Source organism: Pelmatolapia mariae, linkage group LG17 (assembly GCF_036321145.2).
Source record: "Pelmatolapia mariae isolate MD_Pm_ZW linkage group LG17, Pm_UMD_F_2, whole genome shotgun sequence".
Classification (NCBI taxonomy): domain Eukaryota; kingdom Metazoa; phylum Chordata; class Actinopteri; order Cichliformes; family Cichlidae; genus Pelmatolapia; species Pelmatolapia mariae.
Genome location: NC_086242.1, coordinates 12325558 through 12346575, shown reverse-complemented (window position 1 = coordinate 12346575; position 21018 = coordinate 12325558). Strand labels below are relative to the sequence as shown.

General features: G+C 40.1%; 1 protein-coding gene across 1 annotated transcript; it reads left to right on the top strand.

The window, feature by feature from the left end:
- Positions 1–1063: 1063 nt before the first annotated feature.
- On the top strand, positions 1064–20538 carry st8sia1 (ST8 alpha-N-acetyl-neuraminide alpha-2,8-sialyltransferase 1). Its single transcript, XM_063500496.1, has 5 exons — positions 1064–1822; positions 2592–2736; positions 9549–9658; positions 12387–12479; positions 14597–20538. The coding sequence occupies exons 1-5, from the start codon at positions 1644–1646 to the stop codon at positions 15075–15077; spliced, it is 1008 nt and encodes a 335-aa protein (XP_063356566.1). The 5' UTR covers positions 1064–1643; the 3' UTR covers positions 15078–20538.
- The last annotated feature ends 480 nt before the right edge of the window (positions 20539–21018 follow it).

Below are 21018 nucleotides of genomic sequence, written 5' to 3'. Positions count from 1 at the left end.
TATTTTCACGGACCGGCCTTTAAGGAGTCGCGGATAAATACAACAAAATAAAACTAGTACCGGTACCGAAAAAAGAAGATTTATTCATAACACACGTGAAAAGACCCAGGAAAACCGAGTTAACGAAAAAAACGATAACAAAATAACGCTAAAAACCGGTAAAAACCCTGAAAACCATACATTTCACACCCGAGTCTCAACTCTCGCGGGGCCGGTACCAAATGACTCACGGACCGGTACCGGTCCGTGGCCCGGGGGTTGGGGACCGCTGCTCTAAGGCATGTGTTTTATGGCATTGCTTTATCGACACATTTGCAATTTTAAGATTTGAATTTATTCCCCCTTTTTTATTGACATTATGTGAGTGTGTTGTATGGTCTGGCAGAATGCACTGCACGCCTAGAAGCATTATAATCTTATAATATTCCATGTGCTCCTCGGTTGCATGTTTGCACATAAAAACATCAAAAGCCTTTGCTCAGCATGCTCTACAGTGCGGCATGCGTAAATATACTGTTAAATATTTAGTCAGGACTAAACCAAAGTTGACTTTTGCTTTATATATTTGTAGATTTATAGAGAGAGAAACGTGGCACTCCAACAGTAAGAAGATTTGTTGGAACATTTTAAAGGGCAAAAGGAACTTTCAGCAAGAGGAGAAAATCTACTACAAAGGTTGCATTACAACGACAGAGACCATAAAACCATTAAAAAAGGGTTATGTGATTAACTTATATAACATCTACTGTTTGGGTTATCCCTAAATAAACATGACGTGCTGGAAGAGCTATTTATCCATGATTTTATCTACAGTTTAATAAAATAATTTCAATAAAATTCAAACCTAAATTGTGTTCAGGTCCTTCTCAGCTTGCTAGGTGCAGGGGAAAAGTGGACAAGCGTGAGCCGTAAGGATCGCGTGTGCTTTTATTTTGAAAGCCGTTTTCCGTTGTCGCACGCGGTACTATTGGCATTGATGCGCCTCCGACTGCACAAGAAGCACTTTGTCTGAGGGAAAAGGGGTGAGGGAGGGGGCGGTGTCGATAGAAGAAAGACGGGGAGGTGGAGGGAAGCTGAGTGGGCTGACTGGGCTGGTTAACTTACACCGCAGACCCCCAGAGCAGGACCTGGGCGATAACGCGCGGTGATCGTGGTCGTGGGGGTCGAGAAAGAGATCCAGGTGGAAAGGAGTGGAACATACAGAATCGGGATGCAGCAGGACGCGGGGTTTGGAGGGAACACGCGTGCCTCCTCACGAACCGCGCGCTGTAATGGAGATGGTGATGCACCAAGAACAGAACAGCAGATTCCTGCAGAGCCACACACGCTGCCCCACAGCCCCGCGACCCAGCGCCAGCCGTTGCAGGGATAGACGCTGCCGCTTCTCGCTGTTAAAACCTCGCCAAGAAAAAAACGGATTTCCAAACTGATGTTTGAGCCAAACAACCGGATAACAGACTACCTTGCTCCTCCATTCATACCCCCACCGCGTCTGCGGGATGAGACGGGGATTCGGGACGGACAGAGAGACCTGCTTTGAAAAGACTGCGTTTCACACCACAGGCTTCGCTCTGCTGGTGGTTTTGAGAAACAAATAAGAAAAAAAGGAGAGGGATAGAGGGAAAATAAAATAAAAGGGAAAGATGTTTCTGCGATGCTACCGGGCCAAATTGTCGGCGTGGGCCGCTCTGTGCGTGCTGGTGCTTTGCTGGTTTTACGTTTTCCCCGTCTACAGACTGCCGAGCGATAAAGAAATAGTGGAGGAGGTGCTGAGGCAGGGGGAAGACTGGCAGAAGAACCAGACCGGCATCGATTTGTACAGGTTCGACTCAGAGCTCTGAATTTCCTTTAATAAGCTTCAAGCTGTGATTGGCATGGTGCCCCCCCGCCTTGGATATAAGTGTGTTTCAAGAGAAGATGAAATGATTAATAATAATGTTAAGGCTCATTGCTAAATGTAACAGATTCCCAGGAAAAATTAGGCCTCTAATTTCAGTTTCAATTTCGTAATTAATACATGCTTTTAATATTTTGGTGCTTTAAGACCAACAATTATGACAAACAAAACCATAATTCTAAAGGGAGTAATTCTAGTCTATTACAGTAGTGTGTCAGCCATAAAGATGACCACAGACAAAGCAAAAACAGAGCTCTGAGTGTGTTAGTTACACAGTAGCAGCTTTATTTATATCTTATTCAACATTCTCAGAGGCAAAGCTGATTACAGGGTAATCAGAGAAAGTGACCCCTGAAGAGCACGCCTGCTGGAGGATGTGATGCTCACTTGGAGCTGGGTTGTTTCTGTGGTTCTCTTTTAATGGAGCTATAAAGACCTTTTATATGTTAATGACTTAGGTTTGCTTGCTTCTTGGGAATTAACAGATGAGAGAAAAGGCAGTTTAAAATTAGCCTGATGTAATCATGTAATATAGTTAAAGTATCTAATTTAGTTTAGTCCTATGCACTAATCGTCAGGTGCCTTCCTTTGGGAAGATAGCTACAGATGTGTTATTGCCTGTCATTGTCTAGTTATTACCAGAAAGTATTTTAAAAACAGTCACCAAAATCGGTGTTTCCTCCTCTCTCCACAGGAAACTGCTGTCAGAATGCTGCGATCCGAAGCGGATGTTTGCAGTGACCAAGGAGAACTCCCCTGTGGGCAAAGTCCTGTGGTACGATGGCGAGTTTTACTACTCGCACACCGTCAACAACAACACGTACTCTCTCTTTGTACAGGTATACTGATAAGTAACACTCTTATGTTTCTCAGAAAATAGTGCTGTCTGAGTTGCTGTAACGGTCAGTTCACATAGGAGTCCTTCCTCTTGGTTTTATTGTGGGGTTTTGATTTTCCCACATCTAGAGACGCATGTTTTTAAGACCGGCAGCTGTGTCTTTGAGATGTGACTGAGACCAAATAACTGAAAATTGATTTCTGTCCTACCCGGTGCATTACAAATGTGTTGTGGTGACTGGTTTAGTGTGAAATCTAGCTGATCCATAATGGAGGAGGGGAGTGGGCAGGGGGGAAGATGGACATCCTCTTAAGGGGAGAGGATTACAGGTCTACAGCTCTTAGTGTGGACAGGAGTCAATATGAAGATGTGACGGGATTGGTGGTTTGGGGCAACTTGAAAGCTGAAAAAGATAATACAGAATATTTCGTTTTTTAAGTTATTCCCTGCAATTTCCTTTTTAACTTTTTTTTAAACATTAAAAAGGCTCCTGCTCTGTTCTTTTATAACACTCAACTAGATAAGTCTTGTTCTGGTTTTCTTTCTCCACTTAAGTCTAGGACAGTGTTGTTGCAACACTTCTTGAAACTGGAAAGGGGCGCGGCTTCAAGGTCTTTCTCCTTTGCTTTCTATTTTCACTTAGGAAAAAAGGAAATAGGGCTTTTTGTGTTCGTGAGTAGAAACAGCAACGAAAGGGGAGCTATAGGTGTAAGTGCTGTTGCTGTGTTTACCGTATTGAGTTCTTTCTCTGAGGCTTTAGATCTGCAGTCAAATATCCTTCTTGGTACATGTGATGAATATTTTACCCTAATTTCCAGGCATGAGCTGTGCATGTTCTTTCATGAAGGACAGGGGGAGGTGAGTGTGAATAACTAAAAGAAATGAGATTATGACAGGGACCAACCTAGGCACATGTGTTTGTGTGCATTTGCATTTAATATATTGGTTTAAACATAGACTTACTGTCACCGGACACTTTATTAGGTACAGTTTGTTAGTACTAGCTTGAACTGCCTTAATTATTTGTGTATAATATATTCAACACGGTACAGGTAACATTCATCAGAGATTTTCATCCTTATTGACATGACAGGATCACACAGTTGCTGCATATTTGTCTGCTGCACATCTATGACGAGATTCATCCAGTCCTCCACATGCAGAGTGCTCTGATGCATTGAGATCTGGTGACTGTGGAGGCTATTTCAGGACAGTGAACTTATTGTTATGTTCAAGAAACCAGTTTGTATTTTATTCAACTTTGTGAGAAGGTTCATCCTGCTGAAAGCGGCTATTAGAAGATGGATACACTATGGTCATAAAGGAATGGACATGGCCAGCAACAATACTTGGGTAGGGTGTGGCCGTAAATGATCCTCAGTTGATACAAAGGGGGCCTAGAGTATGCCCATAAAACGTCCCTCACACCATTATGTCACCACCACCAGCCTAAACTGATTTTGTTGCTACAAGCAGAATGAATTCATGCTTTCATGTTTATGCCTAATTCTGGGCCTGCCATAGTGTTGACATGCTTCACGGTCTGGTTTCAAATTGCAAAATAAAAATCACATTGATATTGAATCGTGTCGGAAGTATTGCGATCGTATCGTGGTGTTTCTGGGGATTCCCACCTTTAGTACATCAGCAATTGTGAATTACTCAAACCAGCCTTTCTGACACCAACAACTATGCCATGTTTAAAGACACTTAAGTCACCCTATTTCACCATTTAGTTTGACCAATGAGTTGCTGTCATGCGACTGTCTGATTAGATATTTGTGTTCACAAGCAGTTGACTGTACTACATGCTGCAACAACGCGATTTCATTGCAGATAAATCACTTGCAAATGTAAAAGAAAATGTTGAGCTAAAGAGAGAGATATCATCTGCGCTTAGCAGTAGATTGCATACTTCACCTCTCCTATTTCCTGTTTAGCAGAATCTATGCATTTTTGCTCCACATAATGTTCTAAAATCAGACTACATTGCTTTATCCAAATTAAATCTGGCACTGTGATTTCATTTGTGGAGATAAACCCGCAGCTGTTTACACAACCAATTACAGGAAAGATTTCTTAAGCAACAGTGGCATAGAAAGACAGGATCCTGTTTTTCAAATATAGATATGCTGGTTTTCTTTTTTTTTTAGATGATGGCAAAATAAATGTATGTGTTTTGGACAAATCAAGCAGTTTTCAAGACTTCGCCTTTTGTTTTGGTGATGTGTCAACTATAATCCAAATCACTGTTTATTTTTATTTTTTTAATTCTAATGGAACTATATACCTTGGTTTTGAGATTTCCGAAACAGCCCTGTTTCAATTAAGTATACTGGGAGCGTTGCTTTGTTTCTTACATTGAGAGCAGGGGTCTCAATCTCAGATGAGCTGGGGTCGTTTCATTGGAGGCCCACGGTAGTGTTCGAAGACTACAAAAAAAAAACCACAACGCTGAGTTTTACACAGTTCAGTCTCATAGGCTGTTGTGATGAGCTGTCCGGGATCCTGTAGATCTAGGTTCAGGATTTTTAGCTCCTGTGTCATGTCTACAAGGAATGCCAAATCCATTATCCATTTTGGATCATTGATCTCAGGAACATCCAGTCTTCCAATTTCCATGAAACGCTTCACCATGAAATCACTTCAGCTCTTAACTTAAAAAAATCTTTTTAACACGTTTCCCCTGCTGAGCCAACACACTTCTTTAAATTACAGTACATACAATGCCTTCATTTGTTCCCAAAATGCTCAGAATTGGCAATGTTTTAAACCTCTGCATCTGGTGTAATTTACACATTTCAGGAGAACAGACATGGTATGTTTACATGTCGAGCATTTGCTGCATGTTGATGTATAATGCAGTGCAGAACCACTGTTGGATCTCCATTTTCCTTCTCTAAGTTTCTCGGTACCAGTGCTAATGCCGGTGGTAATGCCCACCAATCTATTCCACTTCATACCAAGCCACTCAATAACAATACACAGCTGCTGAAATCTATCTTTAGCTTTGGTCTGGCCGTACAGGGGACACAAACTCAGCAACTTTTTTTCTCACCTCAAACTTGTCGTTAACACTTTTGATGAAAACTGCAAATCTGCTTGTTGCACATTGAATAAGCTCTTTTGTCAGGACATAGGAAACCAGCAACTCACAACATGCAAAGAGAGCAAAAACAAAAATCTAAAATGAGGTTTTCAGCTGATATCTTTAGATGTACAGATAATGTGTTAGAGTCTGATTACAGGCAAAGATGATGGAGTAGTTGTTTATTACATTTCCTGCAATGTATAGTATGTATATTAAACCAGTTTTCCACTTCATGTACTTGTTAATCGACATGTGTGGCAGACAGTGCTCAGAACATTGTAAACAGTGGAGCTGAACATTATTTCTTTAAGAAAACAGTGTGATAAGGTAACACGGTGGGTTTTGTGTTTTTAAGTGAACTGACTCTATAAAGTGACTGTTTTGCCCAACATTTCTCTTATTCCAAGTGTGTTTTTCTGACTAAATACTATGATTAGGTCTTTATATTCTATGTGTCATCTTTTCATTTCCCTGCTCCTCTCTAGAGCTGTGTCCTTGTGTCTATTGCATATTGTTATGGAGACCGTTTCACTTCCTTAAACCTATATTGGGGCTAGTTATGGTTCCCATTAAAAAGACAACTAATAGTTAGGTGGGATGTACTGTGCTCAAATTCAAACACACAAGCGCTCCCTTCTTCTCAACTCCCATTGCTGTGATTGCAGGTCTGAATGCAGACAAGCAGCCACGCTGCACCAAGCTGGCAGCAGCTACAGTATCTGGGCATGTGCCAGGGAATGTGCCAATTAGGGCTTTGACAGTTAATTGCTGGTTAGTTCAGTGACTGAAACAGAGCATATATACATGCAGCTCAGTGAACTGAGCAGTAGAGTCCTATAATTTTTTTTTTTATGTTTACTTAGTGATGTCTTTCCTTTTCTCTAGACCTTTGACAGTGTATGCAGCACAACTGACTGAGTGAAAAATCTTACATGCACATTATAACACCAAAAAATAGAACAGAAGTCCAACACTAACTACTTAAACATGCTTTCTCTTTTATATCATGGTAAATTTGTCTGTTCAGACAGTTGGATAAATCAGGTCAACTTAACAAACCAAAGAAAAAATCTGTCCACGTATTAGTAAAAGATTTGGTTTAATGTAAGTAGTTGGTGCTGTTGCTAAAGAAACAAGTGTCTTCCTTTAGAGCTTTACAGCTTTAGCTTGTTTTTCTGGTTCCTGTCCTCTTCTTGGTTTGCTGTTAAAGGTCTAAAAGAGACTCTAAGGGCAAAGAGTCTGTGTTTGCGTCTCTATACGTGTGTGTGTGTGTGTGTGTGTGTGTGTGTGTGTGTGTGTGTGTGTGTGTGTGTGTGTGTGTGTGTGTGTGCCTCAAGCCGGTGCACTCTGAGGGGAATAATGAGAACAATTGTTTCCACTGTCTCACTTAATCCATTCCCTTGAGTTAAATGCAGTCAATGCACAAAGAGAGGACATTTCTTTTGGGTGGTGTTTCAGTGTCTTCTGCAGCAGCTTTAATCCTGTCCTTAATAAGTTTTCAGCTGTGGTGATGGTAAGATAATGATTCACTGCAACAAAATTGATTACTGGTAGTGACATTTTTGTTGTCACTTCCTTGTTGGTTGTTTATTTCAAATGGACTACAGTAAAGTGGAAAACTGAAGATTTTAAAGTTGAAATTTTGGGGGGAAAACATGGACACCATATCCTCTAGATTAAAAAGGAGAGGGACTGTGAGGTGTATTGTCAGCGCTCACCAAAAAAGTCTGCATCTCTGTTGAAATGGAAGTGCTTTAGTGGAAATGGTTCCATGGAAAAGGCACCAGCAATGTTGAAAGGTTAGAGCAGTGCTATCCATCAATTAGAATATTGGTGATGTGATCCTTGGCTGCTCCAGTCTGCATGCCAAGATACTGATTCATAATTTGCTCTCTGATGCATTTATCAGAAAGTAGGAATATGTGTGTCATCACACACAGTTAGAAAGCACTTAGACGTTGACAGAAGTGCTTATGTGAATGGCTGAATGAGTGAATGAGGCATGCTGTGTAAAGCAGCGGACCCCAACCCCCGGGCCATTTGGTACCGGGCCGCGAGAGATGAGGCTCGTGTGCGAAATTCATGGTTTATCGGTTTTTAGCGTTATTTTTTTTATTGTTTTTATCGTTAACTCAGTTTCCCTGGGTCTTTTCCCTTGTGTTATGAATAAATCTTCTTTTTTTGGCACAGCTACTGGTTTTATTTTGTTTTTGTTGTATTTATCTGCGACACCTTAAAGGCCGGTCCATGAAAATATTGTCGGACATAAACCGGTCCGTGGGGCAAAAAAGTGGGGACCGCTGGCAGTGGCGGTCCTAGCCTGTTTGGGGCCCTGGGCGAACACTCCCTCTGTTGACAGCGCGTCAGGCAAATAGGCAGGCTCCATCCCCGGCCTCTATAGCGACTGAGGAAGTCACTACACTCCTCCTCTTCTTTCTCTTTTTTTAAACTTTGAAAAACGGGTTGTGTGTGAGACTTTAAAGCAACAAAATCTAAAATATACATTTTAAATTGTTATTGATCCCTTTACCCCGAGTCCTAAAGTGTATATTAATTTTTTTACTCTTAAATATTTATTGTTTGTTTACTTGCACTGCTGTAACTGGAGCCTCGTCGTCTCGTCTCTCTATATACTGGACTGTATGTAGCGGAGATGACAATAAAGTTTACTTTGACTTCAGCAGCGAGCAGGCGCACCGAGGGCTCTCGCGCTCACTTTTCGTGTATAGAAAAACATCGGCGCAAATTATAAGTCTGTATCATAATGTCTGGTGTTTTCGTGTTTGTTGGTTTGTTTTTATTTTGTTTTATTTTGCGAGTTGGTTATTAGATGCTGCTCCAGCCACCCAGAGAATCCCCCGCCGCCCCGCCCTCTCCTCCCTGTCCCGCAAGCAGCAGGCGCACCCCGCAAACGGAGGGCGCCCTTACTCCCAGCAAATGGGCGATAGAAAACCGATCGGTGCCTATGCCATTCCCAATATTCGCTGGCTGATGTCGGGGCAGCAATTTTATTTATTTATTTTTTTTGCCGATGCCCGTGATGCCGCCCCCCACCACGATGCCGCCCCGGGCAACCGCCCGTGTCGCCCGTATCTAAAACCGCTACTGACCGCTGGTGTAAGGCATTTTGAGTCCTCCAGTAGAGTAGAAAATCAGTATGTGAGAACTAGTCTATTGACCATTTACCATGCTGTACCCATCTGCTTCAAGGTTCAATGTGCTGTACATATAGAGATGCTTTTCGACATACTATAGTTGTAACAAGTGATTATTGAGTTATTGTTGCTGTCCTATCAGCTTAAAATCTGGCCATTCTCGTTGGATCTCTGGCATCAACAAGGCATTTTCGCCAGAGAACTCCTGTCAGGCAGTGGTTGTGTGGAAAAATCTCCATAGATCAACAGTTTCTGAAATTCTCTTGCACCAACAACCATGCCACGTTTAAAGTCCCTTAAATCACCTCCTTATATGCCATATGCCAGAAAATGTGTATGATCCATAATCTCTATTACTTCAGCCTGCCTCAACTCTTCTTATCACTTTGCTGGTTTTGTCAGTCAGCACCCGGGGGCTATAAAGGCACATTAGCATTAGGCCCGGGGTGTTACAAGGTGACTTGTGTTTTGGCCTCTGAAAAATTTACATTTGTATTTGTGCATCATGTCTTTAGGAGCTAGTGGCTGTGTGCATTCTAACAAAGCTTAATGTTGTCTCCTGTGCAGGAAAACCCTTTGCAGCTTCCCCTGAAGAAGTGTGCGGTGGTGGGCAATGGCGGCATTCTCAGGCACAGCAAGTGTGGCAGGGATATCGACCAGGCCGACTTTGTTATGAGGTAAGAAACAAAAACCGCTTCAGCGATGCTCCAAATTTGAATCAGCAGTGCCCCAGAGAGCTGCTAGATACCATCAGTGATTATAAGAGCTGGTGTCGATTTCAACAAAGAAGGAAGAACAGAGACAGAAAAATGGGCCACAGTGAGGATGAGAAAGAAAAAAGGTTAAGCAGCAAAAAAACCATCTGATGGGGTATTTCAGATATTTAGCTTCCGTTACGTTATACTAGGACTGTCGATTGTATTTTGTAAACAAGCTGATTGTCTTGGCATTTTTAAAAAGTAATCAAAGACTTGAGACTGAGGAGGAGACCAAAGGGGGAAAAGGTCACATTTTCATCAGTTATAAGGGCAGTAGAAGTTCAAGTTGAAGAACTAATGTACCATCAATAGTCAACAGACCTCGTGCATGCCGAAAAATGCATGACATATGCATTTCAACTAAAGGATGACCTTTGAGAGCGCCAGGAAATAGTGAATACTTCTGGATAAACACTTGATACAAGCTGCATTTGCACAAACGTCTTTTAATTCGTGGTCACTGACGTACTCTGGCTAGGTATGTGTCAGTCTAAACACAAAGCACAGCTGATTGTCCACCTCGAGAAAACACAACAGAGCATTTCTTTGCTTTAAGCGACAGTGAAGTGAAACTGTTTCTGTCTTGTTATGTTTAAATTAGGTTGTCTGTATAATGTTGAGTATGTGTTTTTTGTCTGTGTGCTTAGTGGTTATCTTTTGAGTCACCTCCTAAATTTACTTTGATTGTTGGCCCTTTTCCAGGAAGAAGGTTTAGGTAACAGCTGTATGTCTGTTAGGCTGTCTGTTAGCTTTGAGTTTTCTATTCCAGAAAGGGAGTTAACTTAAAGGTACAGTAAGCATTTTTTAGGTTATTTAATAGAAAAAAAATACTCTACTCATAAATATTCATTGATCCGTGTGCAATTACATCTTCCAACAAATCATGCATTTGCATAAACTTAGATTTCCGTCCATTAAAAATACAGAGGAGCGTCCCCCGATTTGTGGAAGCCACCATGTTGCCCCACCATCTTGATTGCTGTGGCGAAGATGAACATCACTTTTCCACCTAATTGCATTTTATTTCTGTCTAGAAACCGGACACATACATAGTACATCTTATAAATTACTCTTAACTTAAAAATCACAAATAACTCTTTCAAACTATACATGACTGTTTAACATTTGCACATATCATCATCTCTTTGTCATTATGCCTCTTCCTGCTCCAGCTCTGCTCTTTCTTTCTTCATCATTTCCACCTCATTTTGTTCTTCCTATCCGCGAGTCCTGTCAGCTCTGAGCCAGTTACCAGAGTTACAGACATTTTCTTCTATAAACTCGCTTTCTCTCTGACTAAATTTCCTTCCTCATTAAGTTGCTGTCACACTGCATAATACTAGAGTGAATAAATAGAGTGAATTAATTTAATTTACCACATTTTCCGCACTATAAAGCGCACTTAAAATCCTTACATTTTCTCAAAAATCAACACTGCACCTTATAATCTGGTGTGCCTTATGTATGAATTCTGGTTGTGCTTACTGGCCTCAAACAGATTTTATGTGGTACACGGTGCTCAAAAATCTGTCAAAAAATGTTTTGTACAACTTTGTAAGCTACGAAGCTGCACCGCTTGATGGATTGTTGGCGCATTATGGCTACCGTAGTCAGGAGCCTTTCTACTGAAAATAACCTAAATCAGTCTCAGGTAACAAAGGCTACGTTCACACTGCAGGTCTTAATGCTCAATTCCGATTTTTTGATCAAATCCGATTTTTTTTGTCTGGTTGTTCACACTGTAAATATAATGTGACAGCAAACTCGCTCTAGAGTGAACGGTTCACGGCCCTCAAAGTGGCCCGCATGTGCAAAAGAAGACGTCACACACAACGCGCTCTGTTTACGGAAGTAAAAATGACGGCTACAGAGCTAGTAGGTGTTTCTGCAGCAGTCTATCAATTTCTGCACAGTCATAACCGACAGAATTTTGACAAATTAATTAGAGAAAGAAGGACACTGAGAAAAAAAGAGAGCCCGTGCTTTAACAATGGCTTTGTTTGGAGCAGTGGCTGCTACCTCTGTGCAGAGGTTTGTCTTCTCCGGCGCTGATAATTGGCGTCTGTCTTGTGTCAGTGGCGTAAAAGACGGATTTAATGCGACATGACCATTCAAACAGCAGTCGCTTTCTAAAATATCAGATATTTATTGGATTCAGTACCACATACGAAAGTGACCTAGGTCAGATTTGAAAATATCGGATTTGTGCTGTTCAAACTGTCATACCATAATCGGATATGGGTCGCATAGGGTCAAAAAAGTCAGATTTGATGCGCTTTCGCCTGCAGTCTGAACGTAGTCAAAGTGACTCTCTAAAAAATTAAGTTTGGTAATAGGTGACCACAGAAAGTATAGTGTCTGTGATCATGAGCGGAACAAGCAATTTGAAATGACTCCTTTTTCCCTTCCTGTTTATTTAAAAAAAAATTTCATAGCCTATAGTGACCACATTGTTATTCCTCGGTCCACTGGATTAAAATGGATGCTCTGCTCTTTATTTACCTGTTGCTATGGTGAATCTCAGTATTGGAGCTCCATTAATGATGGCTTTCTTTCTCTGCTCACGCATGCATTTAACTTGGGCTAAACATGTCCAGAGCCATTGTCCAACTGAAAACTCAGACTCGTGTTTGTTCTGTTCATTTAGGTGTAACCTTCCACCGATCTCAAAGGAATATGCGGAGGATGTGGGCACAAAGACACATCTGGTTACAGCCAACCCAAGCATCATAGAGAAAAGGTAAACAAGTTGGAAACTGCACCCCTGTCGCAAACACTAAGCAAATGTACATTTGTCACTTGACCAGAAACACTCAAAGTCAAAGTCAGCTTTATTGTTAAAGACCATATGTACAGTCTTACACAGGAATTTGAAATTGCAATGCTCCCATGGCCCTCAGTGTAGGGCTGTGCGATATGACCAAAATCTCATATCCCGATATAAGACATCTATCGTCCCGATGACGATATAAATCACAAAAATTTAACATTTTCGGTAAATTCTGTGAATCTCGGGCAGCTCGACTTGCGTGAAGTGTTTCCAGCTGGGCGTCGTGTACCTGGAGTCAGGTGTTTTAACCAATGCATGAAACTATACATTTTTAGACATAAGTTGTAACGGCCGCCGTTTTCTTTGTGAGTATTTATTACACAGCATGCTGCGGGGAAAAGCCTGTTCTAACGTTTGAGCACCTGGCGGCTCTTTTTTGCTTCTCATCCGTAAACACTCTGCATACTCTTTCACGTGGTTCAGTTTATTTTGAAAAGTCTCAACAGGATCTTGAGCTTTATTGTGAAAGGTTTATGTGGAAAATAAACAAGCGGACACACGATGGTTTTACTGTCCTTGTTGCTAATGACACACGCATAAAAACAGTCGCTTGCCCGTCTGTAGTGTGGTTATATTAAATATAAGAGAAAGAGAGAACTTTAAGAAATTAATATAGCCACTACAGTAAACATCAAAACGATGAAAAAATATTGCCGTAAACACTTTATTTTGCAACACCACGAAACAAACGATAGTGTAAAATGAAACATAGATGTTTTTATATCGTCATCCGATATATATCGTTATATCGAACAGCCCTACCTCAGTGTACGCTAAAAATATAAAGACAAAAAAGGAAAAATAATAATAATAAAATAAAATAAAAGTCTTATGTAAAACACAATACAATACTATACAATTATTTAAACAGCAGTGTCCAAGACAATCATAGTGATTGTGGGCAAGTTTGTGTGGGGCAGTCAGTGAAAGGGCAATGGTGGTGGGCCAGAGTTTGTATGTTTGGGGGGGGGGCTCGAAAGCATGTTAGCCGGTCGAGTTGAATGGCGCTGTCGGGAATGTTATTGTTAAGCCAAGTTTCCACAAAGACGAAGACACAACACTCTCTCACTGACTTCAAGGTGGACCGAAGTAAGTGTACATGATCCAGCCTGTTGTCCAGGGAGCGCACGTTGAACAGGCGAGGTCTTGTGGCAGGGTTCGCTAATGGTAGATGCCCCCGACGTTTCCACTGTGGGCGAGGTGTAGTAGCAGGGGTCGCCGATGGTAGATGCCTCCGAAGCTGCAGTTCGTCTGTGTGGTTCGTAGCTCTTCTGTGATTAAAAAGTTAGTGGATTTGCTTCTCTTGATTTTGAGAAGGAGCTCACGACTATATGAGTGTTGTGAAAAACAAGAAAAAGAGCAAAACAAAGACAGGAACACTGTTTTCCGCGCCGCCATCTTTGATCATCACACAGATTGTAGATGGGCACAGGAAAGCATCCGTCTGAGGACCCAGGCACAGACAGATGGAAAAGACTAATGGACTGAGTTGTGGAATGAATGTGAAGGCATGAGATATGCAAGAGTTTACACATGGGTTTTGCAGAAGACACAAATTACAGCTGTAATATGCATAAGACAAGAACAACTCAGCCCAGAGCTACTGAACAATAAGTAGAATATTTGCAGAAGCAACACTAGGCATTGTAATCAGGGTTTAAAGAAACATAAAATACATCAAAATAAAAAATAACTTATACTAGCAGTAGTAGTACAAAGCCTTTTTTTTTTTCTTTGTCACATTGTCTGTTTACTCGAACCTGTTAAATGTACTTTTAGCAGTACTTAAAACCTGAATTTCCCCTGAAATTGCTGACAAGTGGTCACGAGTGTTAGTCCAATAGGCCATTGTAGTTTATAGATTTATTGCACCAGCATAGCAAGGTCGTTTCCTTTAACAACTGGCAGAAAGAGAAAGCAACTGAAGAAAGCAATCTTTAGTTTGCAGAGAAGTCACCAGGTTAGCAGCCACTCTAAAGTATACAGTTACACAGTTATCTTTTTATCACTCTTTCTCTCTTACTCAGATTTCAGAGCCTTCTGTGGTCAAGAAAAGATTTTGTGGATAGTATGAAGGTCTATGGCTCGAGCTACATCTACATGCCTGCGTTTTCCATGAGGCCTGGCACAGACCCATCACTGCGGGCATATTACACACTGGCAGATTCCTCCTCCAACCTCACAATGCTTTTTGCCAACCCTGAATTCCTACGCACAGTGGGTAAATTTTGGAAATCCCACGGTGTGCACGCCAGGCGCCTATCCACAGGGCTCTTCCTGGTGAGCTTAGCCCTAGGACTGTGTGAGGAAGTCACAACCTATGGCTTCTGGCCGTTTTCCGTTGACCTGGATCAGCGACCGGTCAGCCACCATTACTACGACAACATCCTGCCCTATAAATGGTTCCATGCCATGCCTGAGGAGTTTGTCCAGCTTTGGCATCTGCATAAAAGCGGCACTCTTCGTGTGAGGGTGGGACGTTGCGCCCCTCAGGAAGGAGGAAGTTAGAGCGCCTTGAAAAGTGAAGCGATCGCACACAGCTCGAATTTATTGGTCATGAAGAACCTTTAGTTTATGAAAGTGCCGGAAGTTTACATGAATAAATAAATTTGTGCTCGTATTCCTGCTGAAGAACCTTGGCACTCCATCTGTCTCCCTACGCATTCCTGCTGTAAACCCCCAATCCCCACCCCCACCCTGGCCCAGCTGATCCCTAATTACTATGAGAATGTCCTCCACCCATATGAGCCACACTAGGGAAAAAGGAACACAGTGACACATGCAGGCACGCACTCACACAGCGTAACATATTTACACATTCCTGAAACTAGCCATATCTACCTGTGTTTCTGAAATTGTGTGTGTGTGCATGGTTGAGTGTCTGTATGGAAAGCATCATCTGGGACTAATACATGTGAAAGTGTGGGAGTGGATGGTTGGGGGATGGATTTTGTGCACTGACTGTGTGTAACTGACAGAAGGGGCAGCTGGAGCACATTCCCCTCTGGGACTTTGTTAATCAAGAATAAAAGAAGTGGAGGGCGGAAGGGGGGACAAAAAAAAGACTGAAAGACTAGAGATAATGGTAGTTCCTAGTAACTTGAATAGAAGCTAAATTTAATAGAGGAAGGGAAAAAAGTAAACTTTGAAGTTGAGTCATTAAAAGCCGTCGGCCAAGATTTTAAATAGTCTAAAAATTTTACGTTTGAACCTGGACCTCTCTTCCACTGAAGATTACCAAATTCAGTTTCCGAGGGTCCGAAGTCCATCATTAAAATGTCTTAGCTTCACTTGCTGTCATCTGCATTTTATCCTCGTCAAGCTACATCTTTTATTGTTGGATTTAAATGTAAATTTCTTCTAAGGATGTCAGCTTTATCTAATAACGAAAACTCAATTGAGTGATGAGGTGAATAAGATGACTCTTGATACATATTCATACTTCAGAGTACACTGGATTAAAACAGGTGCTCTGCTGTTTATGTCCCTGTTGCCAGGATAGATCAAGGTATCATTAGCTTGATCAAGGAGGGCTTTTTTTTTCCACCACTCACATACATGTCTAACTCAGGGTGAACATGCTCCGAGTTGACTGAACTAAGTGTTATCATCCTTTCTAGAGCCAAGAACTGAGTTTTCCATCTTTTATTTAATCTGTTAGACTCAGAGTTTGATGAATCTGTCTTCTAGAACAGGACCAAGGGGAACATGGGAAAAAACTAGAAGTCACACACACACATACACACGAGGGGGGGTGAAGAAAGAAGATTAAAAGTTGTGTTTATAGAAAGATTTTTCTCTGCTTTCCTTTAAACAAGCACTGGGGTGCCAAATAGAGCTTTAGTTCAAAGTAAAAGCCATTAGAAATGTTGTCTTAAGTACGATATTCCCTAGAATGTTTAGCCAAGATGCATTTTAACCTGGTGTTCAAATGGTTTTCTTTGCCAAATGGGATTTTTCAGGACTATGACAATTATTTTTTTTAAGGTTCATTGTCAAGGGGAAAACATCTATAAGCAAAAATGAACATTTGCTAAGTAGACAAAATGAACACACACACATAAGTACCTCACCTTTTATTTGACTCTAATCATCAATGACTGAATCTTTGGTACGTTTCAACTGCTATCAGAACCTGTAGACCAAAAGAAGAAAAAGAAAAATGCACAGACAGTGCATTTCTTCAGAGGGGCTGCTGGAAATCGTCTCTTGGTAACTGTACTATACTTGTCAAGTGCCAACAGTGGTCTCTTTGATACATGATGTTGAATTGAGTGAGGGAGTGACAGAAAGAGACAGAGAAATCCTGTCACTAAGTTACATTTCAATCAGTGTTGTTTTTTTGTTTTTTTTATCATTACCTGAACTTATAAGGTAAGTTTTGTGATTTATTCATGCCGTTATTGTCATTTTACATTGTAGCACAGGAATAACTGAGCCTGTTAGAACAGTTTTTTTTTCTTTTTGTTTGCACAAGGGAAAAGTAACCTGCTGACACACAAGCCAACACGGCATATGTTTGTGTGGACTTGCAGCCCTTGCGGATTGAAAGTGGTGTACTTGTTTTGAAAGAGCTGTTTCTTAAAAATGCTGTAAATGCTATTTGAGAGTGATAAATGTGATCATGACATGCTGTTATTTAGCAACAAAGGATGACTAACTGGCAAGTGCATGGAGTGTACCACAATACTATATTCCTCTGAGTCAAAGTTGAACTATGTTCATAGGTTTGTGCTTTATGTTCTTGTCCATTCTGATACACTGAACAAGGTCCAGTGCCTTTATGCTCTACTAAGGCGAAAATAATAATTTAAACAAGGGATATTTCTAATGCTAATCATGTATCTTGATTTTCTTGGCTAAACTTGGATCAGTTGGACGATATGTGATATGTAATAATGGCTGATGATATGTAAATGTAACTTAAAATGAGTTGAACACATAGCTAGACCATGTTATAATTTGAAAAAAAATATGTCTAGTCAAAATACATCTGTTGCTCTATAAGACTTTGAATTTGGCTGAAATTAGCACTGGTCTAGGTAGGTGATTTATTACTTTCTTGTACTTTCTATTGGGATGTTTCATATTTGCACCTTTATTTCATGTTGTGTTTCCTGTCCAGTGTGGTGAATGAATGATATGTGACATATTTGAACTTTAGAAAAGCATGACGATCTTTGAATACGTATGTGCATTTGGTACCCAGAATTTTTATGCTGTGATGCAAGTTTTCATTTGATACTATGAGTGATTTGAGCAAGTGAAAAGACTATAAGCAAAGCTGCACTCGTCTGTGAAAGTGAAGTGAATGTTAATATGTGTCCATTAGCAAAATTGCAGGTCTGAAACCAGTTAGCTAGCCCTGTACTAAAACACCTATTTCACTAAACTGAGGGGACTCTATCACTAATTGTAAGAAATCTATGAGAAATATAATTTAAAACAATTTTCTTGTTTTCTGTGGAGTAAATATTTATCTACAGAAAAGTGTAACTAGTAGCTTAGTATACAGCTACATATCCCTGGCAAAATCACACCTTGTCCCATTTAACTACCCAAGATAAAACTAAACTGTGCAATTTCTGAAGTAGCAACAATACTAGACTTGGTCTGTTGCTTGTTGCAGAAAGTTGGGGGTAAAAACATTATAGGGAGAAAACGCATGATACTTGCATCCTAAAAAGTTGTTTGTTTTTTAATGAAATAGGTTTCCAATTTTAAAATGTGGCACAATGAATTTGACAAACTCTATTCTAAAACTCTTAATTATCAGTGTTGTTAATTTTATAAAAGAATTAAGGGCGTTTGTTTTGAAAATTACATATATATTAAAGCATATTAGTCTACTGTTAAGATACAGCTGGCTTTTATTTTGAAAATCCAACACCCACTTGGCCTTTCTGTTAATCATTGTCAGGGTTTGATGCTGTAGACTAATTTCCATCAGTATGTGTATGTGAGAAAGAGGAAGACAAGAGCAACTTTACATTGTGATTGGAAACTAGAAGTACTTTTGGGTTTCCCATACATAAATCAACCAGTCGGATCATGTTTAATCAGCATGTCAGCTGTCAAGTTGCTTACACTTGTGTCAGTGACACAGCACTTAAATGTACCATTGTGATTGTATTCTGTGTAACTGAAAAAAAGAGACGGCTAGTGGTCAGAATAACAGCTAATATTAATATTTATATGTAATGTTCTTTTATGTTAACCAACCCAAAAAGTGACTTTACAGATCTGTGTTTGGGTTTTGTTTTTTGTTCTTTTACCCCTAGTATTAAAAATTTTATCGTTTCTGGGTTTCTTCAAAAATTGCAACAAATTATGAAATAATTTACTCTTAAACTATTCCTAGATTGCAATTGCAAGTAATTGCCTCACACAGAGGAAGTCACTTTGGTGTGAAAATGGTGTTTCTGCAACAAACAATGTAAGGGAGATAACCATTGAGGAAAAAGTTTTAAAAAGTAATCTAATAAAAAAAAAAAAAATAGTGCTTTGTAACAGACCAAAGAGCCAATTAAACCACTTCACAGATCCACGCAGGTAGACTTGACAGAACCAATTTAACTGTTTTTAAACTGTTTTTACTAACCCAAGCTAAGTAGCACTAGCTGTAAATGTATCTTAGATTAGCTTAACTTACTGTAGCTCAGAAATAACAACTAAAGTAACTAAATTAAATCCACTAATAGTTAACTCACACTCTAATTTAATCTTTGGTCATCTGTGTATTTAAAAAAAAATGGAAAACAAATTAAAGATACCATTTTTATAGCTCTAGCCTATGGGCTTTGTAGCATTTGGACAAAGGCTGCTTGCCTGTTTTTGCTAAGCTAAGGTAACATGCTGCTGATTGTACCTTTAGGACACAAATGATATATATATTTCCTAAAATGTCAAACAAAAGACAGCATTCTCTGAGGTTTTTGAAAAAAGTGCAATTAAAATGGAGCATCACAGCATAAACACAAAAGCAGTATTGTTAGCAAATTCTTTCCTGTCTCCGTCCAGCATTTCCCAACAAGCGCCAGTATGTGTGGCTGCAGTGCACACTGTTAACACCCTTGTCATAGAAAGGTTACATGCTTTATCTGCAGTGTTTTTAAATTAGACACCTCCATGTGATGACAAAGTGAAACCTATGATTAGCTCTTAGTTCTGTAATACAGTTCCACGCCATCATGATAATGATATCTTCTGCTAGGAAAACAGTGTTTTGTTGTCATAGTGAGGGTTTAGTACTGCAAATCAGTACTCAGAGCAGTTCCAGTTGCTTGTGAAATCTTCACATTCGTGTGTAAGGGGAATAGTAAGGTGGGTCAGCTAGCACACTAAATAAACCAGCTGTGATCTGATCAATCTAATCAGCAGTTTCGCTAAGAAACTGCACAAGTTAATCACACTGTGTATAGGAGTTTTTGTTTTGCTATCTGCATCCTCAGTTCAAATAGGAAGACATTTTTATGCAACCCCTGAGGGTATTAAAAGGAAATCTTTAAAATTCCAAGACACTAGTCAAAGATCATTGAAACAGAAATAATCATGTGTAAATACAGTTTGCCTTCCCACACCCCTGTGTTTGGATTGAGATGTGTCCATAAAGTACAGCTTTTCTACACATTTAAATATTCAATGTTATGCAAAGCTTTTTTTTTATTTTTTTTTAATTGCCGTGTACATGTGTCTTATCTGCCTTGACTGAGTACATTTGATATAAAAAGATGAAGAAATCCAAACTTCTTGAAGGCGTTGCATTTTGCTTCACTCTGGCTTGCTCCTTGTCCGCTCATTGAAGTTATGACATGTTCCTGCCTCAGCATGGTAAAATAAAGGACTTCTGTTGGACTAGAACCAGTTTTATCTGCCACCTGGAATAAACTGTGAAAGATAAATAAGAGGGGGAAAAAAAACAATGAATCCAACTTATCAATAAACAAGGTGAATAAAGGAATCCAATAAAAAAAAGGAATATGCATTTTTTGTGTGGTTTTCTTTAAGAATATGAGTGTTGAAATGGTGCTGATGGTGGTGTTCTATAGCTACACACTAAGAAGGGCAAATTTTTCCCTTTTCCCATCCTTAGCGTACTCAATCTGCACCTAACATGTTTCATATAAACTTCCCAGGCTGCTCATACTCATATGTAAGGCTTTTCATCTTACAGTTTCACTGAAATTTACTTGCTTATTTTCTTTAGTTGTTATGAATATATCTGTTACACCTTCTGCTTGCTGCAGCCTACAGTCTGCATGCCTTATTTTTTCAGGCCATTAATTTTTTAAAAATGTGTCAGGAAAAGCTGCACAGTTGTCTCCCAGGCCCCTGCCCCCTGCTGGACCAACATTAGTTCAAGGCCCTTTGTCTGATAAAAAGAGAGAGGTAATAGGATAAAGCCTATTAAGAATGATGAAGATTTATTTAGGGAGGTTAGAGGGAATGT